The sequence below is a fragment of the Corvus hawaiiensis genome, chromosome 15 (assembly GCF_020740725.1).
Source record: "Corvus hawaiiensis isolate bCorHaw1 chromosome 15, bCorHaw1.pri.cur, whole genome shotgun sequence".
Classification (NCBI taxonomy): domain Eukaryota; kingdom Metazoa; phylum Chordata; class Aves; order Passeriformes; family Corvidae; genus Corvus; species Corvus hawaiiensis.
This window is the reverse complement of record NC_063227.1, coordinates 383,604-411,065: the sequence shown is the minus strand read 5'-3', so window position 1 is coordinate 411,065 and position 27,462 is coordinate 383,604. Positions and strand designations below refer to the sequence as shown.

The window sequence follows — 27,462 nt, the reverse complement described above, 5'->3', positions numbered from 1 at the left end:
GCTTATGGCAGCTTTCAAATTCTATGGAACCACAAAATCACAGAATGAGTCAGGTTGGAAGGGACCACAGCAGTTCATCTGGTCCCACCTCCCTGCTCAAGCAGTGTCATCCTAGAGCATGTGGCACAGGATTGCATCCAGATGGGCTTGGAATATCTCCAGTGAGGGAGACTCCACATCCTCTCTGGGTAATCTGTTCAGTGCTTGGTCACTTGCACAATGAAGAAATTCTTTCTCGTGTTCAGGTGGAACCTCCGTACAACAGTTTCTGCCCACAGCCTCCTGTCCTACTGCTTGGCTACCTCCTCCTTCCTTTGCCTTTCAGCCACTTCCAACCCTGCCTGCAACTGAGGCTGGCTCAGAACTGTTCTGAGAAGCCAGAACTGCTGTGGCAGTGTCCCTCAGGGCAGTGTCCCTCAGGGCAGTTGTCATGTCTAAAATCATGAAGCTTTTTCTGTGGCAAAGGCTTGGCAAGAAAAAAATAAGGGTGGACCCAGTCTCAAGTGCCCAACTTAGGATCAGGAAAGACTGTGAGAACTGAGCCTTCCTGTGAACCAAAACCCCCTAAGCGCTGGGGATGTGCTCCTTCTCTTACTCCCATAAACATCCGAGTCAGATCTGTTTCATGGTGCAGCTCTCACATTATTCAACGTGCTGTGACAGTTTGCCTTTTGCTCTGGGACCTCACAGCTTGCAGAGCAGCAAACATCGGTCTTTCAAGGTGAAATGCAGTACCCTATCTCAGCAGTGAAAAGTACAAATGCCCAGTTGGGAGAGACAAGTAGTATCTGGAAAAACAGACAGCTTTCCTGTGCCATATGAGCCAGCAGCCCATTTCTCTTGTGCCCAGTCCAGTAACTAGGGATGACCATTTTTATTACAAAGCTAGATCCATGCAGACATCATTCTGGATTAAAACATTAGGCTAGAATTTTAAAACTCAAAATATGCCAAATCAATCTTGCACGAGCTAATATCACGTGTGCTTGCACAGAAAAGACACAAAGTATGAGACAATTCAAAAAGCTGGATGCCAGGCTCCCTCATGGCCTGGAGCTTGCCTAAATTTGACCTCAGACTGTGTTCTTACACAGAAAGGCTGAGTAGATACCACATGTCTGTGATTCCTTCTTCTTACCTGATGAGCCTGCTGGAGCAGCTCCATCCTCTCCTGAAGAATCTGGCAATCATATTCTCTGCTTTTCCTCAGCATCTGACGTCTCAGCTTTTCTACTGCTGTCCTCAGCTCTTCCTGCTGTTTTTCAGTCAGTAGTTCCCCAAACTTTATCACTGTTTCTTGCTGCAAAGCATTGTACAAGGTGGCTTCAAGCTCCTGGATCCTCTGGTTGATGCAATACCAAAAGTCAATTAGAGATGAAACATGGTTTAAACCACATTGGGAACTGGGGGGTTGGTGGCAGATTCAGGCCCCTGCATGAGAGGCAGTCCCTGTGCTCAAGTGTGCAAAAATGTGAAAAACTGAACTCAGAAAATGGTTCCATGTTCTGAAAAGAAGATACGAACTTTTATTTTTTAAAATATTTTAATATTAATTTTCACTGAAATCCTTCACTTTTACTCTTTTTTATGGAGTTAGTTTACAGAGATAGAGTTGGATAGAATTTTCATATCTGAAGTGTAAATTATTTCACCAATTTTAAAATTTCAACCTATTGCACTAAAAAACTCCAGTTGGACAAGCTGCCATTAATGAGCAATATCTGCCTTAAACTGACAAGAGCTTTCAGACTTCAGGGGACGTGCCTTTTTATGACATGAAAAGTCAAGGTATTGTGTTGAAGTGGTGCAGATTGCATGCTAGTACATCAGAAGAATAAGGAAAAAACAAATTTTAAAAACCCCAGTATTAATAAAAAAGCAAAAATCTCTCTTCCTGGTTCAACAAGAGTCTGTGTGCTATTGCAGAGTTGGCCAGTATGTGCTGCAGAATTTCCTTTGTACATACCATGTATGCTTGGTCAAGAGCTTGCTTCCTGTAGTCTAATTCTTCCTCCAAATAACCTTTTATTTTGCAAAATTGCTCCTACAATGAAGGATCATTTAGACAGAAAAACAAATTATTTACTCCAAATACTTTAGGAAGTTTTATCAAATCATTTACAGATATCTAATTCAGTAGGACAAGGAGACTGGTTTTTGACTGGTGCTTGGCAGAAATATCTCACTCAGCTAGAAAAGAAGGAAGGGCAAATAGCTGTAGATTGCTCTTGTATGTGAATACATTTGATCTACATGAAACTAAATCCATCCTGTCTGTTGGCTTCAGTGGTATCGCTTGGCATTTCAGTAGTGAAATTTAGGGTGTTCTGTGTTATTTTTCTAAAGATACCTCCTCTGGCATCAGGAATTACTCTTTTTGTGCTTTCTCTTATTTTGGAAGAGGTGTAAAAGTGCACTAAACTAAACAGGAACTAACCAGACATTCACATTCACATTACAGGGGGGCAGCTGCTGTGCTTTAACTTATCAGTCCACCTTAAGCTGAATAGACTTAAGTACAGACATACCACAGGAACAGAACAAAAGCCACTACAGCTGTCTAATTCTTGTAGTCACGCTTGTTCATCTTGTAGGCTACTGCCATTAACTAGAGTAAGAACAGGGTAAGGTACTAACTTTACTTAGTATGTAATGAAAGCCAACAGTGTTATAATTGAGTAATTTTTCACATGCTGGTCCTGAATAAAATGCAATACAACAGCTAATGTTTAGACTGTGAATCTGATGAGGTAAATAATGTGTGCATCTTTGAAAATTATTGAGAAACATTTGAACCCTCTGTACTTATTAATAAACAGTCATCCTCATAGAAAGAGAGAAGAAGTTTTTAAACTTTTACTACTTCTGTTATTCTGCTGTTGCATGTGAACTGGACCAGGAACAATTTTATGGATTCACCAATAATCAGAGAAAGGCTGCGTAGTTCATTTGCCAATAGATTCCTAGCTATTTTTTGGCACATCAGGTAAGTGTGACACAACCAGCATTCCTAAGATGTGTAATAAGGAAAGTTTTCTTACCATATCACTTTCCAGTTCCATCATCTTCTGATGCAGAGCAGCTTCAGCTCCCTCAATCTGCTGGATCCACTGGAGAGAAGACAATGAGAGCTGTAACCTGCTGTGTTTTCTAGCACACAAGCAGTGGCAAGTGGGATATCTACAGCATCTTGTTAGTCTGTTTTTAGCAGCCTGCTGCTACTGCTGGGTTCATCTTGAGACTGTTTGTGACAGAGGCAGCCATGATGTCTGCAGGTAGTACTTGGCAGGGAAGCAGCAAGAGGATTGCCACTGCTGGGTCACCAGAAGACGGAGAAGCACATGCCCTGGGATGGACAAGGGACCCATTTCCCATGGATAAAGGCCTACAATGGGACTATAGCACCTCAAAAATAGCCTAGCTGACTTTATGGCAGTTCTGTTGGCAGAGGAGGAATTGTTGAGCAGAGTCCTTGGAAGTTGTCATGTTGAAAAAACTGTGTGCTGCATTTGAGCCTTAGAGAGCAATTTTAACCAACCCCCACTTTTTTCCTAATATTTGAAACAAGGAACATAGACATATACTTTCAGTGAAATTTTGGCATGCAGATCCCTTTGGAAGCTTTAGAAATCTCAAGACTGTAAATTCCAAACTTTATCTAATCATGGCTTAAATTTCTGATGGTTTCCCATTCAGTTTTCAATTCCAAGTTTTGTTTCATATTATTTTTGTATTTGTAGTTTTTTCTACTGCACAGCTTGGGCCAGCTCAGTTTGATATTTTTGCTGCTTTAGCAAGGTGTTTGGGACTGTGCTGGCACAGTTTATTTTATTTGGGGAATCACTTCCAACACTAGGAAATTTAACAATATTGATGACAACAACAGGGAAGAAAATGTGTAGATGAGGCTTTAGGTAATACGTGAGAAAAGCAAGCACACAATTTACCTTTTCTGCCAAGGACAATACCGTGGAAGCCTGAATTATGGCCACTTGTTCTTCATTCCTTAAATTCTGTGAAGAGAAAGAGAGGAAAGAGAAAAATTGGCAGGAGTTTCCTGCATGAATAAAGACAATCCATCCTACAGACCAGGTCCACAGTTTTCAGAGGATCCCTGTAGTACTGAGTATTCGGTTTCCATTGAAACATTCAGAGTCTGTTAACACATTAAGAAGACCACTGCTTTTGCCTTTCTACATTATATGGATTAACTGTATCATTCGCTCCATTACATCTTAAGACAAATGTAAACTAAAATTAGACCCATTTGTTTGTCTTCATGCTAGTTCTACAAAGCTGAATTTCCATCAAAGTTTTTGTAAAAATAGGGCTGATTTACATCAGCACATGAATAGACAATTATGATCCTTGGTTTTTATTTCTTATAAACTTTTTAAAGACATATCTAATGTTGGCCAGAGATACAGGATCTCTTTTACGTGGGCAGCTATGCCCTCTTAGAAAGCCACAGGGAATTTGATAATTCTTGCCTATTTATGAAACTGTTTGAAGGAATCCTAGTCCTGATGAAGAATGGTTTACTCAGACTGCCAAACTCATTCATGTGTTTTCCTGAGTGAATGGGGTGCAGTTGGGCCCAGTTCCAAATATCAGTGGTCTTTGGACGTTCTTTCCAGTCTGCTAAACCATACGTAAAAGATGTATAATTTAACAAGTATCTTAGAAAATAGTCATAATTCTACATATCACTTACTGCACTGTACAAAATGCAGCTTGTAAAGAGAAAATATCTCCCCTTTCAACTTACCCCATTATCACCTAGGATGTCTAACTGCTTTATGAGGTCTGGGATGCTGACATCCTGCAAAGAGAGAATAAGGTAAAGACATGGCGTGCACCTTTTATCATGGCTGCAATATTCATCTAGTCTATGAACCACAGGGAAGTCAGCCATTTTGTTTTATCCTATGGAAATGCACCATACATTGATTTCAGTTGCCTTTGAACCAGATTTTATCATTATGGTAAGAATTTTGAGTTTAATTGAACTGTGTCTGTCACCACACTCTTACATTAGACTGAGTTGAAATGCCTAAAGTTTAGTGGAGTTATTAGTAATGGGTTATATGGGCAGTACCCACCACTCCTGTAGGGAAAAGCACTGCTTTACAAAACTGACCTACCTTAACCCCTTCCTTCATGCAGTAGATCTGTAAAGCACTCACACCATCTGAGAATGGGTGAATCTGGAGATTAAATGGTGGAGACCGTCTCTCTCTTTCCTGCAAATAAATTCAAAAGATGCTAGAGAATGTATTAGGATGAAGCAGACACACACAGAAAATGCCATAGCTACTGTTTATATCATGCTTGGCTTGCATGCTTCATTTTACAAGCCAAGGAATGAAACATCTAGACCTAGTCTGAAAAAGTGAGCCAAGTGGGACAGAATCCTAAACCCAAGGTAACTGTTTAACAGGCAATTATTTGATAAATTACGTCAATTTGCAAATTGGCTGTGGACAGGCTGTCACCTAGCTAAGATTCAAGTGATTTGCTTTATGAAGTGCTGAACAACTATACATTTTTGTAAATACTCCCTTTAGAAACAGGTGTTTGACTTTAGACCATTGGGAGACTCAGATTACACATTTTCCTCATCCTGGTATGTTGTACATTCTAACATCTGTGGAAAACAATGTATTCAAAAAAACTGATCAACTTAGCTATTTATACACCTTTATTGCTTAAAGTTTACAAATATTTGTCCAGTTTTAAAGGACCAGAGACAAAAATAAAAATTTGAAGATGCTATGCTATTTCTCATTCCTTTCAGGTATTCAGGCAAGCACGGAAGTGAAGATAAAACTTCACTTCCACACACATTTTTGGTTTATGAACATGTAATTCACTTGATCAGTTCAGCTCCCTGCCATATGGAAACACAGCTGTCAAGTAAAACTGTGGGACAGTTCAATAAATAAGGGGCAAGTCTGACACAGCATTAATTTACGAGACCCAGGAAAGGCTCTGTGTGGCAAGTGTATTTGGCCTTGGACAGCAACTGAAAAGAACAACTGAAAAATAAACCAGCTTATACTGGGGAAGAGAGCAGGTGAAGTTGTGGCTGGCTGGTGCTCCAAAGAAGTGTCTGTAACTAGAGGCAGTCTGGGAAGAGGGAGCTTGAAGTCCCACAGAGGCTTCTGGAGCTCCTACATCAATGTCCAATGTCACCTGAGAGACTGTTTGTACCCACTGCAGGTCATGGAAAAGCTGCTCAACAGGGAATGTGTCCAGTGCCCGCAAAAGGAACAGCACTTGCACATGGGCAGACAGGCATCTCCAAGTATTAGAAAAATCATGCCCACAGGTGTGGTAACTAAGAGCTAACTCATGTTAATCAGCTAAGCTTACCTGTGGACACTAGGCACCTGGCTCAGGGTGAAGTGAACCAGCTGGGTATGGAGCTTACTATTTCCAGGATATTAGAGCTGACATATTTCAGCTCACAATGAAAAATGCTGGTCCTGATTTTTTACTCTGTTTTATTGCTACAAAATTGTGTAAACCCTTGATTAAAGTTGGTGTCCAGTGCAAGTGCACTCATTTCATTTCTACCAGATCTACTGTCAGAAGTGCATCCATCACCTCCAGCTCAAGGTTGCGGAACTCCAGCAGCTCGTTCTGGTCTCGCGCATCCTGCAGCTCCTGTTGCAGACGGTTGTTTTCTGCTTCCATTTTCTCTATCTAACAGAAATATGTTAAATCATGATCTGTGTGACTGTTACAAGAACCGTGAAGTATTAGGTGAGTAGTAGTTGAGGTAGCATGGGCTGTGCAAAATCTAAACCCTAAAGATGTCTCACAGGATCCAGATAACCCTTCAGAGTGAACATGCAAACCTTTTGAACATACCTTGTCTAAAAGCTCTTGGTTCCTCTTAATGAAAAGCTGCTTGTCTTCCACCCAGTGTGAGTCCTGTTGGACGAAGCAGTAGTATTACAGAATAACCAAATTCCATGAGGCCTGGCACATTTATTGAAAATTGGAGCCACAATATTCAGGCTTTGAAATCCTACAGGAACAAGCTGTCTTTTATAGAACAAAACCATTTTAAGTTTACAAAGCTGTAGCAAGGCTTCTGAACTTGCTGGATCTGCTTGTTTACTGACTGGCAACATTGCATCTCATGGAAGTTTATACTGAAATTGTGCTAGGTATTTTGTAAGCAGAGCAGGTAAGATACAAAACAGGAAAAAAACCACACAAGAATTACTTACCTGCCCTTTCTGAGCCAAAGTTTTCTCCAGATCTTCTATTTTGGCTTTATACCTCTGGACTTCAGCTTGAAGTTGCTCCTGAGCCTGTTGAAGTCAGGCACCGCATTAAAGAGTAACAAAATCAGCAATGTGACTGGTATTAAAAGGAAACCAAAACCAGCACAGCCTGGGTTCATGCTGTCAGTTCCACTGAGTGAGAAACCATTAGAAAGGTTCTGACTCAGTGATATTTTGTGCCACCCCTTAGACTGGCACAAAGATGACACAAGGGAACAGAGCTGTGGATCAGCCCCAACTCCCCACCCAAGCCTATTCCACCAGGGATTGCATCAGAGCAGCAAAATACAAGCTCAGGTATTGGGGGGTGCTCTGCTCAAAGACCTTGATAAGGGGCAATCCCTAAATTACAAAAAAAAAGTGCTTAGTTGATCAGAGTGGCAAAAGGTAGTGGGACGAGGCAATTTTAACTGCCAGGAGGGTCTTCAAGAGCTGACTAAACAAAGTACTAAACAAACTGATACAATCTTACAGCTGACTGCTGCGAGCAGGAATTTGGGCTGAAGGACTGAGGTGCTTTCCAGCCTGAATGATTCTGTAATTTTATTAGAGGGACATTTTTAGCCTTGGAAGGTTTACTGTAGCCTGCATCACATTAAAATTTGAATATAATTTGCATTTCTCTGTTAGAAACATTCAGATGTTCCTAAAGTTGGTGTAATATGTGCCTTTGTGAAAACCCACAGGCCTTCATTTGCCTTTAAAACCCAACCCTATCACACTTAGGCAAATGATAAGAAAACCCTTGTGATTCTGTGTCAGGCTGCAGAGTTGTCTGCTTTGGCATGCCTGCCTAACTGCAGAGTTTTCAGGTTCAGGTGGAGGACAGCTTCTTGTAAACGGGGTGATTGTGGTCATTCTTTATTGTCACTCTCTTTAAAAATGTACTCAGCAAACGAGTGAACAGACATTTCTCAGTGTTCTGGATGCCGTATGTAGCTCCATTTCATTGTATGTCCCTTTGAGGGGTTTCTTGTCCTGACAGCAATGAAATACTGTTACTCTCAAAACAAATACTGACCCTGGCTTCTCTTTCAGCATCTATGACCCCTCCCGTCTGTTCCTGCAGCAGTGCATACGCTCTCTGCAGGGCCTGGTACTCCTTTGTCAGCTGCCGAAACCGAAGCTCTGACTCTTCTGCTGCTAAGCCCTGAAGAATAAGAAGGAACATGTCTAAGCCACGGAGAGCAAAGCACTGTCAAAGCAAAGAATACAAATGTGATTTGTTAAGCACAGTAGTTGGTTTACAGGTCTTGATTCAAATAGCTTTTTGGATCACAGTGACCTTGGTGTCATCCGAAATTAAAAAAAGGGGAAATTATACAGCACTTATATCACAGAATCAGCTGAGTTGGAAGGGATCTACAAGGATCATTGAGTCCAACTCCTGGCCCTGCAAGCACCATCCCCGAGAGTCACTGAGAGTGTTGTCCAAACACTTCTTGAACTCTCTCAGGCTTGGTGCTGTAACCACTTCCCTGGGGAGACCATTCCAGTGCCCAACCACTCTTTGGGTGAAGAACTTGTTTCTACTATCCAACCTAAACGTCACCTGACACAACTTCAGGCCATTCCCTCAGGCCCTGTCACTCCTCACCACAGATAAGAGATCAGTGTCTGTCCCTCCTCCTCCCCTCATGAGGAAGTTGTAGACTGCAATGAGGCCTCCCCTCAGTCTCTTCTCCAGGCTGAATAAATCAAGTGACCTCAGTTGCTCCTCACACAGCTTCCCCTCAGAGCCCTTCACCATCTTTGTTGCCCTCCTTTGAACACTCTCTAACAATTTAATATTTTTCTTGTATTGTGGCACCCAAAACTGCACACAATATTCAAGGTGAGGCCACCGCAGTGCAGAGCAGAGCAGGACAATCCCCTCCCTTGACTGGCTGGCAATGCTGGGCCTGATGCCCCCCAGGACATGGGTGGCCCCCCCCGCTGCCAGGGCACTGCTGACTCATATTCAACTTTCTGTCAACCACCGGGTCCCTTTCCAGGTGCTGCTTTCCAGCATCTCATTCCCCAGTCAGTCTGTAGATCCAGGCTACCCCATCCCAGGTGCAGAATCTGGCACTTTTGCCTTGTTGAACTTCATCTGGTTGGTGACGGCCCAGCCCTCTGATTTGTCGAGGTCTCTCTGCAGGGCCTCCCTGCCTCTGAGGGAGTCAACAGCTCCTCCCTGTTTTGTACCATCTGAGAACTTGCTCAGTATCCCTTCTAGTCCTGTGTCCAAGTAATTTATGATGAAACTGAAGAGCACAGGGCCTAAGACAAAGCCCTGCAAAACCCCACTAGTGACAGGTAACCAGCACGATGTCATCCCATTCACTGTAACTCTTTGATATGTCTTCAAGTTAAAAGAAATGCAATAGGCTTGTTTTCTTGAAAGGGAAGAGGAAAAAAAATCACCTCAAATTGCAGGGTAGTCATAGCTATAGACTCTATGGACCAGATTGTGGAAGAAACTCTCAGCATTTCAGTATATGAGTAACCAAAATTAAGGTCAAACTTAAGTATTTATCATTCAGTATGCACTATAAAAACCTAAGTGTTCTTGAGAGTCTGACCACTTGTTTTGAAAGTCATCATCTCGTGAAAACCTGTAACTTGCCTGTGGAAAGAGTCAGATCTTACCTCATCCAGATCATCATCTGGAGTTGCTGGTGTCCTGTCTGTTCTATATGAGGCCACAGAGGATGTTTCAGAGTCCATAGAATCATCATCATACCCAAAAACTGTATCCATGACATGTCTCTACAGAAGGAAAAACATGATTTCTGAACCTTCATGTAAACTTGTAGCATGCATTTTGGAGAGGGGAAGAGGGGGGAGTTGCTAGTTACTTAAAAGACAAGGTGTGAAAAATGAACAGTGGGCTACACCTGCAATCACCATCTTCAAACAAATTCAGTGGAAACCCACTGAAGATCAGGTCTTGTGCTGGTGGAGATTTAAGTTTTCTGAATAATTTTTCTGAGGGTCTGTCTCAGCCTAACTGGAAAACAATGTGAGCAGCAACATGCCAGAGGAAAAGTCTCTGCCCTTGCAGGAAGGCAGGAGAATTGTTTGTTAACCACAATGCTCTTCAGAAGATATCTATCAACATGCAGATTAGTGTGCAAAAGTAACACCATAAGGAGCTGAAAACTTGTGTAGAATAGGAAGCCCTCCTTCTCTCACAGACACTGCTGATACTTTTAATGTCTAGGTGCTTCTCTCACTGATATTGCCACTGGACCATGTGAGTGAAAGCTATGCTACTACAAAACTAACATGAAGGAACTTTTATTGCATCTTTCCAGGACTACAGTAACTGGCACATGTTATAAACAACTGCTCATGCTCCACAGTTTGGTTGTATGCCTGACACCTCGCTACCACCAATCTCTGTAGCCAAATTAAATCAAATTAAAACTGTGAGACGTGCCCTGTGAAGATACAGATGCTTGACCCTGCAGGCTTGGTTTCAGGGTACAGATTTGAACATTTAAATACTTGGCTTATGGATAATTCTGAAGACAAATGGATCAACGAGCAATTAAGATGCACTTTTATTTGTAACATTTTTCACTTTGCTGACCGGTTAAAATCTTCTAAACCTGGAGTTTGACTCACACAAAAAACATGTACCAAAGATGTCAATTAGCTTTTGCATATATTGTAATTTTTGCTCATTGTGTTGTCAAGTGAAGACAATTGCCATATTCTCCAGTGTTATAACCTCTGATGAAAATACTATTCAGTCCTTGTTGTGTCTGCTGTATACTGCTTCGCAACCCACATAGAAACAATGTGATGACACAGCTAGGATTCATTGGTCTGAAATTCCCAGTGTGTAGACAGTGCTGTGTTACTTTCACAGAACACAGCTGATGCACTAAGGGATGTCCTTGGAGAACTGAGAGCAACCAAGCAACCAGTATTTCCACTTTTTGGAGGTGGGACATGAATGTCGCAAAGTCATGCTCCACATCTAGCTGATAAAGGAGCTGTGTGAACCACTCCTGACTACTCAGCTCTAAAATTGTTGTAAATTATACCAGTTTTGGACTTAACCCAATTCAGGGTGATACAAAGGTTAGTCAAAGGTATGTGGAACTGAGCAGGAGAGAATGACACAGTATCTCAGGCAGAAATTTCCACTTGAAGAATAGAGATGCACAAGGATTTGGCTTAAGCCCATATGTGCTGTAAAAAACAGATTGCAGAAAAAAGATGGGAAGGTCTCTGGAAACGTAAATACCTCTCAGCATAACAAACCCTGAGACCAATACTTACAGAAACCAAATGGAAGGACAATTATTACTATTGGTGGGGGGAGGACGACAGATGGGATGGGAAGCCCCATTTTGCTGAAAATAAAATAGCTGCATACCCTTAACTGAATTTCAAAGTGGATTTAAAAAGCTCTCCCAAAGTAACTAAGGAACTTATAAACCTGATCACTAAAGCAGATTGTTATAATCCACAAAGCTCTCTTTAATCAGATTGCTAAAGTGTGTTTTCCTACAGAGCCTACTTGAACTTTGTAAATGAGAAACAATTTTTCATCTTACCTTAATTGGTTTTGAGCTCCTTTTATGCTTTCTCCGACGAATGAGTTTCTCCCTGTCCTGGAAAATAAGATCTAAAAGTTATTCTCGCTTCTCTTCTTTGCAGCTGTTAGATGGCCAAATATACAGAGGAAACAAATAACAGAACTTCCAGTGACTCTCTCCATATGTTTAAACAAGAATCTAATTCCAGGTAGAAGGGAGGATTCATATCCAAATCTGTATGTGTGTCAGCTGAAAACCACCTAAAAAAAGCCCTTGTGCATCTGCCTTGAGCAGCTGCCAAACAACAGGAGCTGATGGATTGCCCTTTAAAATCACTGGGAGGCCTGATGCGTGGGTTTGGGCACTGCACAAGGTGCTGTCTGCCTTCCCTGATGAGGAGATGCTGCCTCTGTCTCAAAGTCATTAAATGATGGGAGTGTTGATCTCACCACTCCTAGCAAGGATGTCTCAGAAGAGCCTGTTTCGGAATCTTTCTCTTTCTCCTCAGTATCATAATGGAAAGTCAGCTGACAAAGGAATTGTCAGCATTAAATGACAGAAGATCTGGAAACCCACTGTCTAGCTGTACATGCTTTGCCAGCACATGATAAGACACTGTGGGCCAGCCTCTTGTTAAGGAAACTTTTAAAGCATGACTTAGTTATAATGGTAAAACACTCGGCACAGCCCTGTCTTGTGAACATGTAGGTACCTTCCCAAGCTCCACAGTTCTTAGTTTGCATTCCTTTCTGGAGCTCAATTCACAGTGCTATGCTTTGAGTTGTAGGGGCTGATCCTCCACTACAAATTCAGTAAACTGCACACATGCACACCTACAGCTAAACATCTGCTGTTTAAAAAAGAAGATAAGGTATTAATGCTCAGACCTCTAGTTATAAGAAGAAATACTATCAGTAGTAAACTGTACATAGCAATCATTCCTAATTTCCCAGTGCTCTGAACATACCCTTGTTAACTCATCAATTATGTTCTGCTGTTCTATGACCTGAAGCTTTAAAAATTCCGTTTCTTGTTCCTCATTAGCCTGATCCAGGTCATTGAGAGATCTTAATTTCTTTAGAGGAGGATGTGATGTTATTTTTTCTCTCTGTGGTAAGAAGAAAAGATAAAAGAGATAAAATAAGATTCAGCAACTAGAAGACCACCTTTCAGCTAAAAACTAAACATTACCTTTCATTTAAGCTATATAGACCTTTAAATATGTTTCAGCTACACTGTTTTTTAATTAATGCCCATCAGCGCTTCTTAACAATAAAGTAGCACAGCAAGGCTGAGTTCTTTAATCAGAACAACAAAGCTTTATCTATTTAGTTACCATGTAGCAACACAGCCTCTGCAGCCCTTAAAGGTCACACACCATAGCTCTTCCTTGGCCATGCATCAAGATGCCCCCACATGTGGCAAATAGAGTTGAACCTGTCCAGTGGGTAGGCAAATAGTATCTGCTCTCATGACCCCATGTCCTTACTGATACTCAACGTAGGACCATACACAGTGAGGCAATGGTCATGCTTTACTCATGTGAAAGACATGCATCCAGTTGGACAAGGAGGAAAGGCAAAAACTGTGGTAACAGACATTTTAACTACAGGTCAATATCCTGCCTGCTCCTGAGCATATGTGGGAAAAGAGATGGCTGAAACCTGTGAGAATTACTCTAGCCACCCACAGCTTGTTAACTTTCATGGTTTTGGCATCCATAATGTGAAGAGCAGATGTCAGGGAGCTAACTTAGCACATATATGCTGTCCACAGATACGCACCAGTGGTGCTGCCCACTGATGTCTAATGCATGCAGATTCCCAAGTCCTTCCTCTTTGCTGTGGGAGACCCCAAGGGACAGTGATCTGCACTACCACAGCTGTGGAAGAATAATTCTGACCCATGACACCTGCAGTAAGTTTATCTGTCTTCTAGGCATGGGTAAATTGCAAAGTCTTAAAGTGGATTAACTGTGTAACACTAAAGTCTTTTGTCTGTGAGACAAGAAAGTGAATCTGATCATCTCTGCCCAATCACCAGGAAAGCTGCTTCCCACTGCAGGGCACTTAGCCTGCTCAGGACAGTGGCTACTACAAGTCAGGGCAAGGTCCATGAACACCCTTAGCAGGGAAAGTTGTCTCAGTCTGCCAGCTTACATCTGGCGACCCAGAACATCCACCTCCTTTTTCATTAATGCCAAAGCAACATCAGTGCATGTGTAGGAATATAGGGCCTGGAAGCAGACTGATAAGGCAATCCCATCTGAAGGATATGGAGACATAACTGCTTTGACCCCACTTCATATAGCCCTGACATGGGAAATGTATAGCTCTAACCAAATTTAAACACCACCATTCTCCCTTTCCCATATCCATCTACCATGCGTATGTTTTATGGAAAGATTCTATGTGCCTAGTGCCATATCAGAAGTTTACTTTGTCATCATCAGCTCTAAAAAGAATGTGTGCATGATGCAAGAACATCATGCTGGCTGAAAACATCACTCTTAACAGCATCCTTTTTGAGTTCCAGACAAAAAATAGCATAGCAGGACATGCCTCAATGATACAACTATTTTTTCCTCTTTTTTTTGAAACAATTGAAACTCAATATTCTAACTTTGAGAATAGAATTAAAGACTATGATTAAGCATTCATGTAAATATATTGTCCATGTATGCATAATACACAATATTATGGTATGTAAAACTATAATAATACAGACCTAACCATGGCTGTATCTTAGCAATAGTATTACATGTAATATACAACACATATTCTCTATTTATATACATCATGCACTATGCAGATGTGGCCACCAACACATAGATCATCCAGTAATCCTCATTTTGCTCTTCAGTACCAACCATCTCTATATTTTCTTTAGTGACTGCTTTGAGTTTATCTTCCATGCGCTGCAAAGACTGCATAAGTTCATCATTTCTCTTTGTGAGGCACTTGTTCTTTTCCAGAAGAGGTTTACATTGTTTCTCAGCTTCTCGGACACGCTTCAACTGGATTGATAACAGCAATTAATAATTGTCATGAGAGACACATGAATATACTTGTAATTTGCAATCTTGACATATATTTTGCAATTATGACATAAAGAACATTCAAGCCAGCTAAACTGATATGAAAGGAGTGCGTTAAGATTTCTAGCTCAGGAATAAAATAAACCATCAAGAGTTGAACTTATCCTCATCCTTAAGCAGAGAAGTAGGAATATAAACAGGTTAAATAGCCAGGGTCCTGATTCAACACACAGGTATCACCACAGTGTAGAAAATCAGATAAAGGGATCAATTCACTGGTGTCAATTCTTCCTAGATTCAGTACTTAACTATTTTCAACCTGGTCAAATACTGGACTACAGACCTTACAGACATTATTTCATTTACAAGGTAAGTCTCACCATACACTGTTGTGTGCTCAAAAGGAGGGAACAGAAGCGTTCACACAGGACCCTATAAGCCTTGCTGCCTTGACTTCTGCTGTGATTTTGTACTCACGTACCTTCAATGAAATTATTGTTTAATTCTAGGATAAAAAGTCCTCCTCAGCCTCCTGAGCGATGGGCCTGATGGATGGACAAGGCATATTCATCACCAGCTTTATCCTTGGATCCTCCCCCTCTTTGTCTTTCCCCATGGCTCTCAACCTCCTTTGTCTGCCAGTGCAAAAGCTCACATACCAGTTCATTTCGTTCATCAACAAGCAATGTGTTCCGGTCTTCCAGCTTCCGTATCGTGGCATTCAGCTCTGCTATCCTCTTCTGGTTTCTGCGCAAGTCCTGTACATGAGCAACAATGTCACGCAGTTACTGGTTTTACTGGTTCTCTTCAAAATACATGCTTGGGAAAAGAATCCTTAAAAATCACACACCAGTCAACTTAAGCTGTCATCACCAACAAATTATCTTTAGGGACTTTTACAGTACTAAGTATGTTGGCAAATATATATATACATATATATATATATACACACATAATTTTTTTTTTTTTTTTAGGAAGAAGTATCTGGTTTGGGGGATACTTTAATTGCAAATTTAAGCCGCTTAAAAAAATTAAGAGAAAACAACCAAACAGATGATAATTTTTTATGAAGGAGATGAAAAAGCTAAAAGATTCTAATTTTTATTGCCTTTTCCTATTGATTGCTTCTATTTGCTGAGCCACTGCATCAGGTGAAGAAGTCAGGACAACCCTTTCAGTATCCATTACAATTACTTTCCTATTCCTCATTTGTATACATGTAAGTATGCTTTTATATATACACTGGTTGTGTAAACATCTTCAGTTTAGTCACACAATGGGTGACATGCATGCTTTGTGAATGATACCCAAGAGCTGTCTGTGGGAAGACAGACAAAGAGGAGGATCTCCTAAGAGTCTCACAGATTCTCCACCCCCAGCCTTCTCCTTGCCCCTCTGTGCTCATACTCCTAATTCTTTCTGGTTTTGAGAATGCATGTTATCCAGGTAGTTATGTTCATTGGTGATTCTTTCAAAGGGGCACTGATTATTTAAGCTGTGTTGTATTTGTGAATAGAACAACTGATGAAAACCAACAGTACAAAGCTTTGTCCAACTAGCATGCCCTCTGAAGACTCTATGGACATTAACTTGTCTGTAGTGAGTAAGTGGGAATGTTTTCCCAGGGCCTGAGAAGGTATGTCAGCAAGAAACACACATCCATGCTTCTGTTTTGCAGGGACCAGTAAAACCTGCATACAGGGCTGCTGCAGTGCTCCGAACCATCTCCGGCTCTTCCAGGGATCTCTCTCTTGGGACTGCTCATGTTACACTCTGCCTCCTTCACCAAAAAGAGCTGTTCATCCAGAGCTTCCTTCTGCAGCTGCAGCTTCTGCACATAGCCTGTCTGTGTCTCCAGTTCTTTCTCCAGTGAAAATATGATCCTGTCTTTAGCCTTGATCTCGTCCATCTGAATGAAAGAAACACCAGAACAATATTACTGCGTGAAGGCAACAGCATTTCTTCAACTTATATTGTATGATTTACTTAAGAACGGTGATCACCCCTCAAATCTGCTCTACCATACTGCACCAGGCCTGTAAAACAACACAGTCTGAGCCATACCCATAATTTGGCACAGGAGCACATTCATTGAGCATTCCAGCAACACAAGAATACACCTCCAGGATGCAGACTGTGAATTGGGGGACTTGTATCATTCTTGACAGTTTAAATTATCATTTCTTTTACTTAATTGTGAGTTCTTGAATTCCAATTTTCAAGCTAAACTTTCTACCATTACAGGCAGGTCCAGCTCTCCACATGACAGTGTGCTCTGGTTCTGCCCAGGACAAGGTTAATTTTTGCAGTAGCCAGGAGGGGCATGGACCCAGAGGTTTTTCTATAGCATCTAATGTCATTTTCTGGGAATGGGGGAAGGGCTCCCTTCTGGATGAGGGTAGCATGGCTGCGGTCAGGTCACGGGCTGCGTGGTGAGCATTTTGCATGTAAGTCACTCTCCTCTCTCTTGTATATTTTTGTTATTAATATTGCAGCTGCTACTGTTTGTTTTCTTATTTCATTGCTGTGTCCAGTAAATTGGTCTTACGTCAATTCATGATCTCATCTTTACCTTTTGTGCCTCCAGTTCTCCTCTCCAGCCCACTGCATGGGATGGGGAGTGAGCAAGCATCAGCATGGTTTTGAAAGGCTAAGTGGGAGCAGAAATTGGGGAGTACCGTTCCTAAACCACGACACAGGGAAACAATGCAACCTGCACCTTTGCTGGTGTGGGCCTCTTTTTGTTCATTTTCCACAGTAATTACTGAAGGCTACACCAAGGCCAACCCAAAAGATATCTCCTCTCCTGCCATGGTTTATTATGTTTAGGATACCATAAGAGAATCTGGAGAAACCAAAAAACTGCAAACGCAGATGCAAATGCTTTATCTTAACCATCTGCACCTTGCATGTATTAGCAGATCAGGCAGCCAAATCCTTATGGATTAGGCCAATCACTCTCCTAATTTAAGATGTTAACTGCCATCACAGTGCTATAGCTGACTCACTGTGATCTACTTATTCCTGACAAATGACAGTGAGAAATTTGTAATACTTTTTCAAAGTGAGTTGCACTGCAGAGTTCTGTTACGCAGAAACAGCTAAGAGACACAAAAGGCAAACTCAGTGCAGCCTAAGAGAACACATGAACTGTTTTGATTACTGACCAGGCGTCGAATATCCCTTTCACTCTCCCATTTGATCTTGGAAATGGCTTCCTGGTGGGACTGATGCTCACTCCGAAGATCGCCCGCCTTGATCTTATCGGCCTGGATCATATTGTTAAGGGCCTCATCTACCTGCTTTTTGGCAGACTTCAGTTCAGTAATTTCCTGCAGAAGCTTAAGGCGCTCAGAGTCAAACTGTTTTCTGGCTTCTTCACGAGCCTCAATAGTCAGCGCTGTCCGTACTTTATCACTGCTCCCATCCCGCAGTGCACACAGTGCTGACTTGAGGCGCTGGATTTCACTGTCTCGGACTTTCACCATTCTCGTCATCTCCTGCTCATGCTGTTTGATGAGGTTCTCCCTAACAGCCTGCAGCTCCTTCATTTTCTCCTCATGGAGTTTGGCTTTTAGCTCTGTGATCTGCACGGTCTGCTTGCGTTGCTCCACTTCGCGGATACGCTTTGTTTCTTGAGTCTTCTCTCTTTCGAGTTTAGCAACCTACATTGAGATAAAATGAAAGTCATCTGATACCAACGTAACATTATCAAAACAAGCCCGCCCAGACACATCCATGTCACATTGAGAAAGACCCTGATGAAACCCCAGACAATCCTCCACACTCCTAAAACAAAATATAGGCCAGCTTCTGAGGCATTCACATAGATTACATTGCCTTTACTCAAACAAAAAACCCTGTCTTCTCCAGGTGTCCTGCCTCTCATGATGCTACATGTACTTTTAATATTTCCTTAGGAAATAAGATTTCACGTATATGTGTACATTTGTCTAAAAGCTTTTTAACCTAGCAGTCAAATTCACCAGAAAATTGGAGGGCTCAGAAATAGCAACATTCCTACAACTTTACATACTGCTCCATTTGAGGGCCAGAGGTTTCTCCAACTTGTAGCTCAGTAAAATGGAGTATTTTCCACAGAAGCCACAGGACATCCACAGTAAATGTTATGAGTTGGGAAAGAATCAGACCACTGTTTTAGGAACGAGTTGTGTGATACCACTTTTTCCACACGTTTGTCTTCTTCAGCAGACACTTTTACTTAAAACCAAACGCTCACTCACCTTAGATTTCTCCTGATGCAGCTCAATTTGAATGTCTGTTAGTTTAGTCCTGAGTTCCTCATTGGCAGCCTGCAGGGCAACAATCAGTGCCTCAGGCTTTTCGCCCTTGCTCCGTCCTTTTTTTGACATGGTTTCTTATCAGCGAGAGTCCACGTGTTTATTTCAAATATGGACTGCCATCTTTTTCTGTTCCTTTCAGTGCCAGTTAGTTCAGCAACTACTGCGTGACATTCCTTGAGGTCCTGGACTCAGCTGCTTTGGAAGCCCTGTGGGAAATAAGAAATACTATTATTTGTCAGTGGACAGTGCAGCTGGACAGCTCACATGCTTAAGAACACAACAGAGAGCTCCCATCTCCAAACACTGCAATCTTTGTCTGAAAACCTGCAAGGGAGATGGAGATCCCAGAACAACCATGCTTCTGAACACCAGCCTGGCACACTTGTGGGAATTCCATGTTTGCCCTTTTTCTGTTCTCAGAAAGGGGCAGGGTGCATTGAAGATAGGAGTTCATTTACCATAAAGATTAGTGCTGTTGGGAGTACAGGACTAGAAGGGACGGGTTATTTAATCCAATCCTTGCAGTCTGAGGTAACCACAAAGCAGACATTACAGTCTCAAGGATCTACCAACAATATCATTCTCATCCCCTTCCCAACCCCTGATCCCCTGCAAGATCCAGTGCCAAACTCAAAGACTCTCCACAACACTCCTACCATCTGTCACGGGAGGAAAGGGCAAGTGAAGTCCTCATAAGCATTCCAGGTCTCTGTAGAAGCAGAAAACTAGTAACATGCAAGGGCCTGTTCAGACCAGAAATCGTCCCCATGGAGTGAGAAATGAGCGCCTACGCCTTTTGGAGGATTAAGATCCTAATTTACAAATGAAGCAAGAAATTACAATATCACACCATAATCTAGCAATTGGGGGTTTAACATCTGGTTATTAACAGTATAAAATAAAATTCTGGACATTAGACGAACATCATCATTATCCCTGTATTCATTTAAATTTGATAGCATTATTATTCCCATTTGTGGCCACTAGCTGAGAGAATGTTTGGAGATCTGGTATATCAACTTGGAGATGGGCAAAGCACTGAAACATTAAGACTGCAAAGAAAGGGACAGAGCATAGTGTAGTGGTAGTGGTAAAACTTTCCAGCAACAACGATCAGTGCTCCAATGCTAGATTCCAGGCAAGCTTTCCTGCATTATCGTCAGGTTGCACATTAATTTTTATATTTTATTTGCTTTAGGTACAAAACATAAATAGAATCATAATCTCCTCTGCTAAAATAGAAGTAAAGAGACCTCCAAACAGGAAAGCCTGTTTAACGCAAGAAAAACTTGCATGCATCAGTAGAAGGAAGGACAAGAATAGAACTTAATTTCCCTGTGTTTCAAGAGGGAATTTTGAGGCTGTTCCACTAGATCCAACCAGTCACCTGAAGGCATTTCCCGTGGCACTTTACTCACCCCTGTTCTTCTCTAGAGTGCTACAATGACAGCATCAGGACATTTTGACAGCAGCTTAATACTAAGGCTGATAGAGAAGGATCACTTGCAAGCTGTAGGCCACTTTCCCTGTCATGTTCCAGCTGTGGAGTGCTGTTTTGTACAACTGAGAGCATCCACAAACCTGGTTTAGCCAGAAAATCATATGGGATTTGCCACCAGTATCACAAAACAAAGCAGGCAAAGTACAGTAACAAATCTCCTGTTACGTATGGTGATACAGTCAGTATGGAAAGTGGGATGACCTAGGGATTCTGTCCCGCATTTCAGAACAAAAGGTCCTGTTTCAGCAATAGTATTTCCATTCAAAGTCAGAGGAGCAATCTCACACACTAAAAAGTTTTCAAAATTAAGGCTGTCCCAGTTAGTTATTACATACCATAGAGGTAAGAGCAAAAATTTTAGATGTAGTCTCTGCCCCAATGATCTTACAACTTATTCAAATATCCAATTCAATTACTGTGAACCAAGTACTTTCCAAAACACAGAAAAACCTTTCCCTTTTCTAACACCAGATGCTGCTGTCCATTTTGACTGCACAGCATGCTTCTGTACCACAGCCATCACAGTACCTTATCTTAATGCATCTCCCAGCAGGCCTCATTACAGAAGAATATGCATATAGCTGTACATTTATAGCAAGTAGAAAAACTGCTAATTATGCAACAGCTGCCCAATATGAGAACCACCAAATGCAAGAGGCATCTGAAATAGCGAAACTCATAGAGACACTTGTGTGAAATAACTTCACAGGAGAACCACTGCAAAACTGAACCACTGCAAAACAGCCCCATAATAAAAAGTTTCAAAGGAATAGATATCCAATTGCCTACCCAAGTACAGCTAAAAAAAAAAATCATACTTGAAATATCAAAAAATGCCTGTAGTCGAAAACCACTTTACCGGTTTGTACAGCGCTAAAGTAAAAGGGAACTTTGCCATTGACTGGAACAGGAGCAGAAACAGGAGACCAATATGTCTCCCATGGTAACTAAATCCATAAAATGTACTTAAAGATGAGCCTAGGGACTTAGAAAAAAGAAGGAAACAGAATTCTATTAACTCTTAGAATCTTAATCAGCCATACTGCCTTTCATCTTGATGAATGAATAAATTAATGCACTCCCGTTTCTTCTTGCTCTTTGAACAAGGCCACATATGCACCAGAATGCTGCAGTGATGGGTGGGTAAGGATGGGCTGAGAATTCATAGCTCTGATCTGACTAAGAACACTTCAACAGTGTCAAGCAGTATCCAGACTATTCATAATAACACATCTTAATTTTCTTTCCCAAGAGAGATCCAGAGAAGCACCATTTAGCCCAATTCAATTTTAAATATGAAATCATGTTTAAAGTAAAATGTAACTGAACAGTTCTCTTTGTTGCATAGGTGCTATCTGCTCTTGGTGTTTGCTGAAGATGGGCACAAGTACTCCCCAGCTCTCATCTCTGCTGAGTAACCTCTCTGGTTTGGATGCTTGGGCTCTTTTCAGTGTCAATCCAGCTCTCTTTACCATAGCCTTGAATGCTAAAAGACATATATTGTAATCATAGGTGTGTGGCATACTAGACTGGGATTCAAATGAAAATTACTTGGAATACAGTAGACAAGACTGTGCAGGGCAAGCTGGAGAGAAAAATAGAAAATATTCACTGACAGGTGTTTCATGATGAATATAACTGCACTACAGTTCAAAGTGGTGATTTATCAGATCCAGGCACAGGACTCTAGAACACCTTGGGTTATTGTGAAAATCAAGAGCAGACTCAGCAGTCTTTCTTTTTCCAAACAGGAAGAAGGTATCTGAGCTAAGAGATTTTGTAGTACCTGTCGATTCAAAGCAAAGGAAGGGAAACAAATGCTGCCCACACTAAGTGAAGTGTAGCTTGGCTGAATAGTTGGTGTAGGCTGCTACACTGTGGCTGAACTTTGTATTTGAGAAATGCATGTTTGTGGGATGAAAGTCTACCACGGGAAAAAAAATGACAACCAATCATAATTATAATGTACATTTTAAAAGTACTTTTTTAAAATAAAAGCATGTATTTACCTATAAAATATATAGTGAAGTATTCTGGATAATTGTACTACCCCACGTTTCTGTTTTACTAGGCACACCAAGCTACTTTAGACACATTGTACTGATCTTGGAGTTAAACATAATATGCACAACACTTCACTTTATCAAGAAACAGCAGATCAAATGTGGCAGAACAGAATTAATTCTGCTCAGGCCTTGTTTTCTGATCTCATTCCATATGACAATATTTCAAATACTTAAAACATTTTCTGCCTTTCCCATGCAGGAGGTAAATTATGCCAACTATTTTACCATTTCTGTAACAAAATGAAGTGATCGGAGACATTGTGATGTGTCAGCCGTATTGCCAACTATCATACTTGCTCTGAGTTAGGATAAAATAAACTGTATGCATGATTGTGAGGAAGTGTTATTCACAGATTTTGAGCCCTCTACAGGGATGTGCCCCATGTAATTCTATCATATGCCACAATGCTAAGATGCAAGTGCAGTAATAAACTAGGAAAGGCATATGGTTTCAAACAGACATAGGGCAGGATTAGATTGGACATAAGGAAGACATTCTTACTTGTAAGGGTGGTGAGGGCCCAGCAGAAGTTGCCCGGAGAAGCTGTGACTGCCCCATCCTCAAGGCCAGGCTGGACAGGACTGGGAGAAACCTGGTCTAGTGGAAGGTGTCCCTGCCCATGGCAGCGGAGTGGAACGAGATGGGCTTTAAACTCAAACCTTCTATGATTCTATGACCTGAATACTGTGGCCTTTTCCTGGCTAGATATTAAACGATTCCGTGAAGTTTTCACGTTTCCTAGAACACTCTTTGGTAGTGCTACAGCTTTCACTAGTAGAATCACCAAGTTTGTAGACTTCTCATTTGGGCAATCACTTGACACTTCCCATATATACATATATATATGTATACACACACACATATATATACACACATACACACATACATATATGTGTATGTATAGGGGATTAAATGCTGTTTTCTTTAATGCCACACAGGTTATTTCTGACAAATTTTAAGTGACAGAAAACAATGTTTTACTAGGACTGGATCAGATGTTTCAGTTCCTAATACCTTGACTATTCCCTGCCATCCATACCTCCTTTTTTCCAGGTTCTTTAAAACGTTATTTTAATAATGAGCACATTAAAAAAATACTATTTTCTTTTCCACCTCTCTCACTTGCAAAGGAGGTCACAGAAGATTTTTTTTTTCAAATGTCATCTCCACCTCTAGCCTATGCATATCCCTAGCAAGTTATTCTGACATAGCAAAGTTCGAAGTTCTTTTCAGTTACCAAAATCCTCACTAAAAAAATACATCACTATACTTCATGGAGGAAACTTTCATTATTAGCCACCTAGCAGACTTACTGGACATCTCATATGTACTGTTTGTAGTGGTGTGAAATAAATGGATAGCCTCCATTTGCCAGTATCCTCTTGTAAAAGGATACTCAAAGGAAAACAAATTGCCTTTTGGCAGGCTATGTCATCCAGGAGGTCTAAGCACATACAGTATTTTTAAAAGCCTACCTGTACAGAAATAAAAAGTAAATAGCTTCAGCAGCCACTTATTGTGCTTCCTTGGCATCTCTCAATGGTGACTTAAATGACCTAATGGCAAATACCCTTCTCCTACATGTGTCCATGGCAGGTAGAAATATATTCCTGACTAACAAGAAAGAGGTCAAATCTAGGTAGATTTCAATACAGTCTCCAAATCTAGAGCTGGTTTTAAAAAAGTCGTAATTTGTGTAGTGTGAAAAATCTTGGAAGTTAAGAATTTCCCTGTCTAACAGAAAATAAATTGAAACCTTGATACTTTTCTTTCAGAAATATTTAAAGTATCTTATTAAAACGCCCAGCTACGGTGAAATCAATGTATCATTGCTAAGAATATTATTTTGATTTATATACTGTCACACTTAAAAATGAAACAGCTGTGTCAAAACCAGGCAACTCCTTCAAACCATACACTGTTGAAAACGGTAGCAAAAGTGTTGCTTCAGTTCACACCACCTGTGAATTTTGCCAAGATTTATTTACTAAAACTGACATCAACTGGTTGTCTGGCAGAACAGCTTTTACAGCATAAAGATCATAATCAATAGCAGCCACTCTTCCCCAACTTCCATTCTCAAGCTGACTTACACAATTGCAAGTCAAGCTTGCTGCTCTCATGATAAAGAAAGCAGCCTGAAGCTGCAAACCCTTGTCAGATTGGATTCTGTTGGGAGTATTGCCAGACATACATTTATAACCACATCATCACTGCATGCTAACTCTGGAAAAGACTCTGCCTCTGTAAGTTATTGTCTGTCCAGTCCCTTGCCAGGTTTGGATTTTGTGACCTGACTGAACCTCAGCTGGGGCTCCAAACCTCACTGACCTTTCTCTAAGTGCTAATGTTCCCCTTTTAGCAACAGAGTGAGGTGCTCAAAGTAAATCTGCTCACTGTTCATACTAGTACACTTGATTCTGTGAGACTTATCAGAAAGGACAAAGCATCAATGGTCTCAGGTCTTCCAGAGCAGGAGAGGTAGTTTCAGACAACACAAAACTGAGCAAACTGTGCAGTTCAGCCAAAGTGACAATCACTTCTTACCAGTGTGTAGAAGTTAACAGCTCAGTGAATTAATATATATAACCTGTTCTATCAACAATGAGGAACAGGGCACATGCCAAGTTTGCTTACTTACTCCCAGTATTTGATAGTCCTCTTCCACAGAAGTCCCTACTACAAGGAAGAACATACTTTTAGAAGGATGTTAGTACAAGCACCAGCTCATCTGTATGTCAATTTCAAGGATCAACTGATCACCTCTAACAGAGCATCTCTCACTGTCTCCTCCAAAATCGGCAGTCCCAGCAGGAAGTTTCTGGGAATAACATAGCACCTAAAGTATTAGGGAGGGACTATCAGAAATTTTTGAATTGTCTCATCTGTGTGATCATTTACGTTCTAAAGAGGAACCTGCCACATGGGCAAATAATTTTACTGCCAATGAACAAGGTGTATATAGCTAAAATTGCAATTAAAAGAAAGGGGCTTTTATTCTTCTTGCCCATTATAAGTATTTGAGGGTGCAATAACAGAAGCAGCCTCCATATGCCTCCATATGAGCTCACACCAAGGGTCATACTTAATTTCAGTTATAATTTTCTGCTTTCTGAGGGCAAGAGCAGATAGAAACCCTAACTCATACGTGTGCTCCTCCCAACACCTTGCTCTCAGACACTTGGTTCTGCTCAAGGAGTGGCTCCACTGTGAAGTGGATTTAGCTATGTGAACAAGCAAAAACTCTGATCTAAACCTGCTCTTCTCTGGGTCCAGAGCCAGCATTTCAGCTCTTGCCAAGATAACAATTAACACGCTAATTTGGAACCCCACCGACCCAATTCTCCATCAGAAAAGGCGAGGTAACCCTAACATGAGGGTGGGTTCCAAATCACAACTGCTAATCCAAGCACCTTGGGTCTAGATCACAATCCTGACTCTAGAACCAGAACTTCAGAACATGACAAGCACGATGCAAGTATTACATGAAGCTTTTTCATCCTTGGCAAATCCTCATGACCTTTCTGTGCTTCACCATCTCTGCCAACAATCTGCAACAATTCTGAGAGAGGCATTTTCTACTCCCACAAAATGGTGACAATCCCTTGGAACTAGAGGAGCAGTTCCGGTGCTTATGTGCTGGAAATTTCATCCCAGTTGCCAGACTGGATTCATGCTTGTTCATTGATCCAGTCTTAAGCAATACTTTAACAAAATAATATTTCCACATAAGCTAATTCTCATCACTGCACCAGCTCTGCTAGCTACAAGGGGAACGCTGGCCATACACACCTCCCTACGTCTCCAAAACCTGTCTCATTTGTCTAGTGGGATTTGAATGAATCCTAAATTAAGTCTTTGCTTTGGCTTTTATGTACCAGGTTTCATCTATGTTTTGCCTTTTTTCAGAATAAAATTCAAGCCCTAATTATTGCATACCATCCTGTATATGTTATGCCATTTAACAAAATACGTAATTAATGAAAACATTATTTTACCATTGCATGATAATTCAGCATGCCAACATCAACCCAAAAACTCAGCTCAGACTCGATAAACAGCTCTTCAGGACAAATCCTAAACACCCTCTGATTTTGACTGCACAAAAATCACTGTACTGTAGTTAGATTTCTAAGCAATACCATAATAATTTTCAGGAATATTAAAATACCTTCCAAACTGAGCTCGCAATAGCCCTTGGATATGGGGCTCTACATAAGGAATACAGGATGAATCTGGTGCTGCTAGGCTGCTCATGCTAAAATTACCATTGGCCCTGGCTCTAAAACATGAACCAAAAAAACCCTATGCAAGTAGCTGGCGACTCCATGGAAACAGTAAAAAGGGGACAGAAGCATTATTGTTACCCGCAGCAAAGCTAAGCAGATTTGTTAAAACAATATTCTAGTATTCTATGGCTAAAATACCATCTGTCTCTTTCTCATACAGTTATTTTCTTGAAGTTGGCATAACACAATGCACACTGAGAACACTATCAGTGAAAAAGAAAATCCTGTCCTACCCCAAAAGGAAATGGACATTTTCCAGAATCGGTACTTTTCAGCATAAGATGCAAATGGATACTGAATGGAGACTCTACTTAAGAATGGCAGGATTGTCAGAACAAGGACAAGCTTCATCAACCTGCCCAGCTCACTGCAAGATGGGGGCCTAACAAAACATTTCAGTGGTTTTGTACTTTGTGCATTATTTCATGCAA

At 41.1% G+C, this 27,462-nt stretch overlaps 1 protein-coding gene across 4 annotated transcripts in view; it reads right to left on the bottom strand.

Annotated features, from left to right (window-relative positions):
- The window catches only part of JAKMIP2 (janus kinase and microtubule interacting protein 2), a 46,353-nt gene that overhangs the window by 11,577 nt on the left and 7,314 nt on the right, over positions 1-27,462 (bottom strand). For all 4 annotated transcript variants that reach the window (XR_007206935.1, XM_048319689.1, XM_048319690.1 and 1 more), the window contains exons 2-19: positions 19,115-19,380; positions 18,038-18,535; positions 16,570-16,779; positions 15,530-15,628; positions 14,703-14,849; positions 12,801-12,941; positions 11,852-11,908; positions 9,930-10,049; positions 8,320-8,448; positions 7,242-7,325; positions 6,877-6,939; positions 6,610-6,708; positions 5,145-5,243; positions 4,769-4,822; positions 3,948-4,013; positions 3,042-3,110; positions 1,967-2,044; positions 1,139-1,342 (exon numbers count right to left, since the gene is read on the bottom strand). Coding sequence is in view for 3 of the 4 variants with exons in the window: in XM_048319689.1 (XP_048175646.1) it covers positions 1,139-1,342; positions 1,967-2,044; positions 3,042-3,110; positions 3,948-4,013; positions 4,769-4,822; positions 5,145-5,243; positions 6,610-6,708; positions 6,877-6,939; positions 7,242-7,325; positions 8,320-8,448; positions 9,930-10,049; positions 11,852-11,908; positions 12,801-12,941; positions 14,703-14,849; positions 15,530-15,628; positions 16,570-16,779; positions 18,038-18,535; positions 19,115-19,243 (2,346 nt within the window). In the remaining variant the exon portion in view is untranslated. The remainder of the gene's footprint in view (positions 1-1,138; positions 1,343-1,966; positions 2,045-3,041; positions 3,111-3,947; positions 4,014-4,768; positions 4,823-5,144; positions 5,244-6,609; positions 6,709-6,876; positions 6,940-7,241; positions 7,326-8,319; positions 8,449-9,929; positions 10,050-11,851; positions 11,909-12,800; positions 12,942-14,702; positions 14,850-15,529; positions 15,629-16,569; positions 16,780-18,037; positions 18,536-19,114; positions 19,381-27,462) is intronic.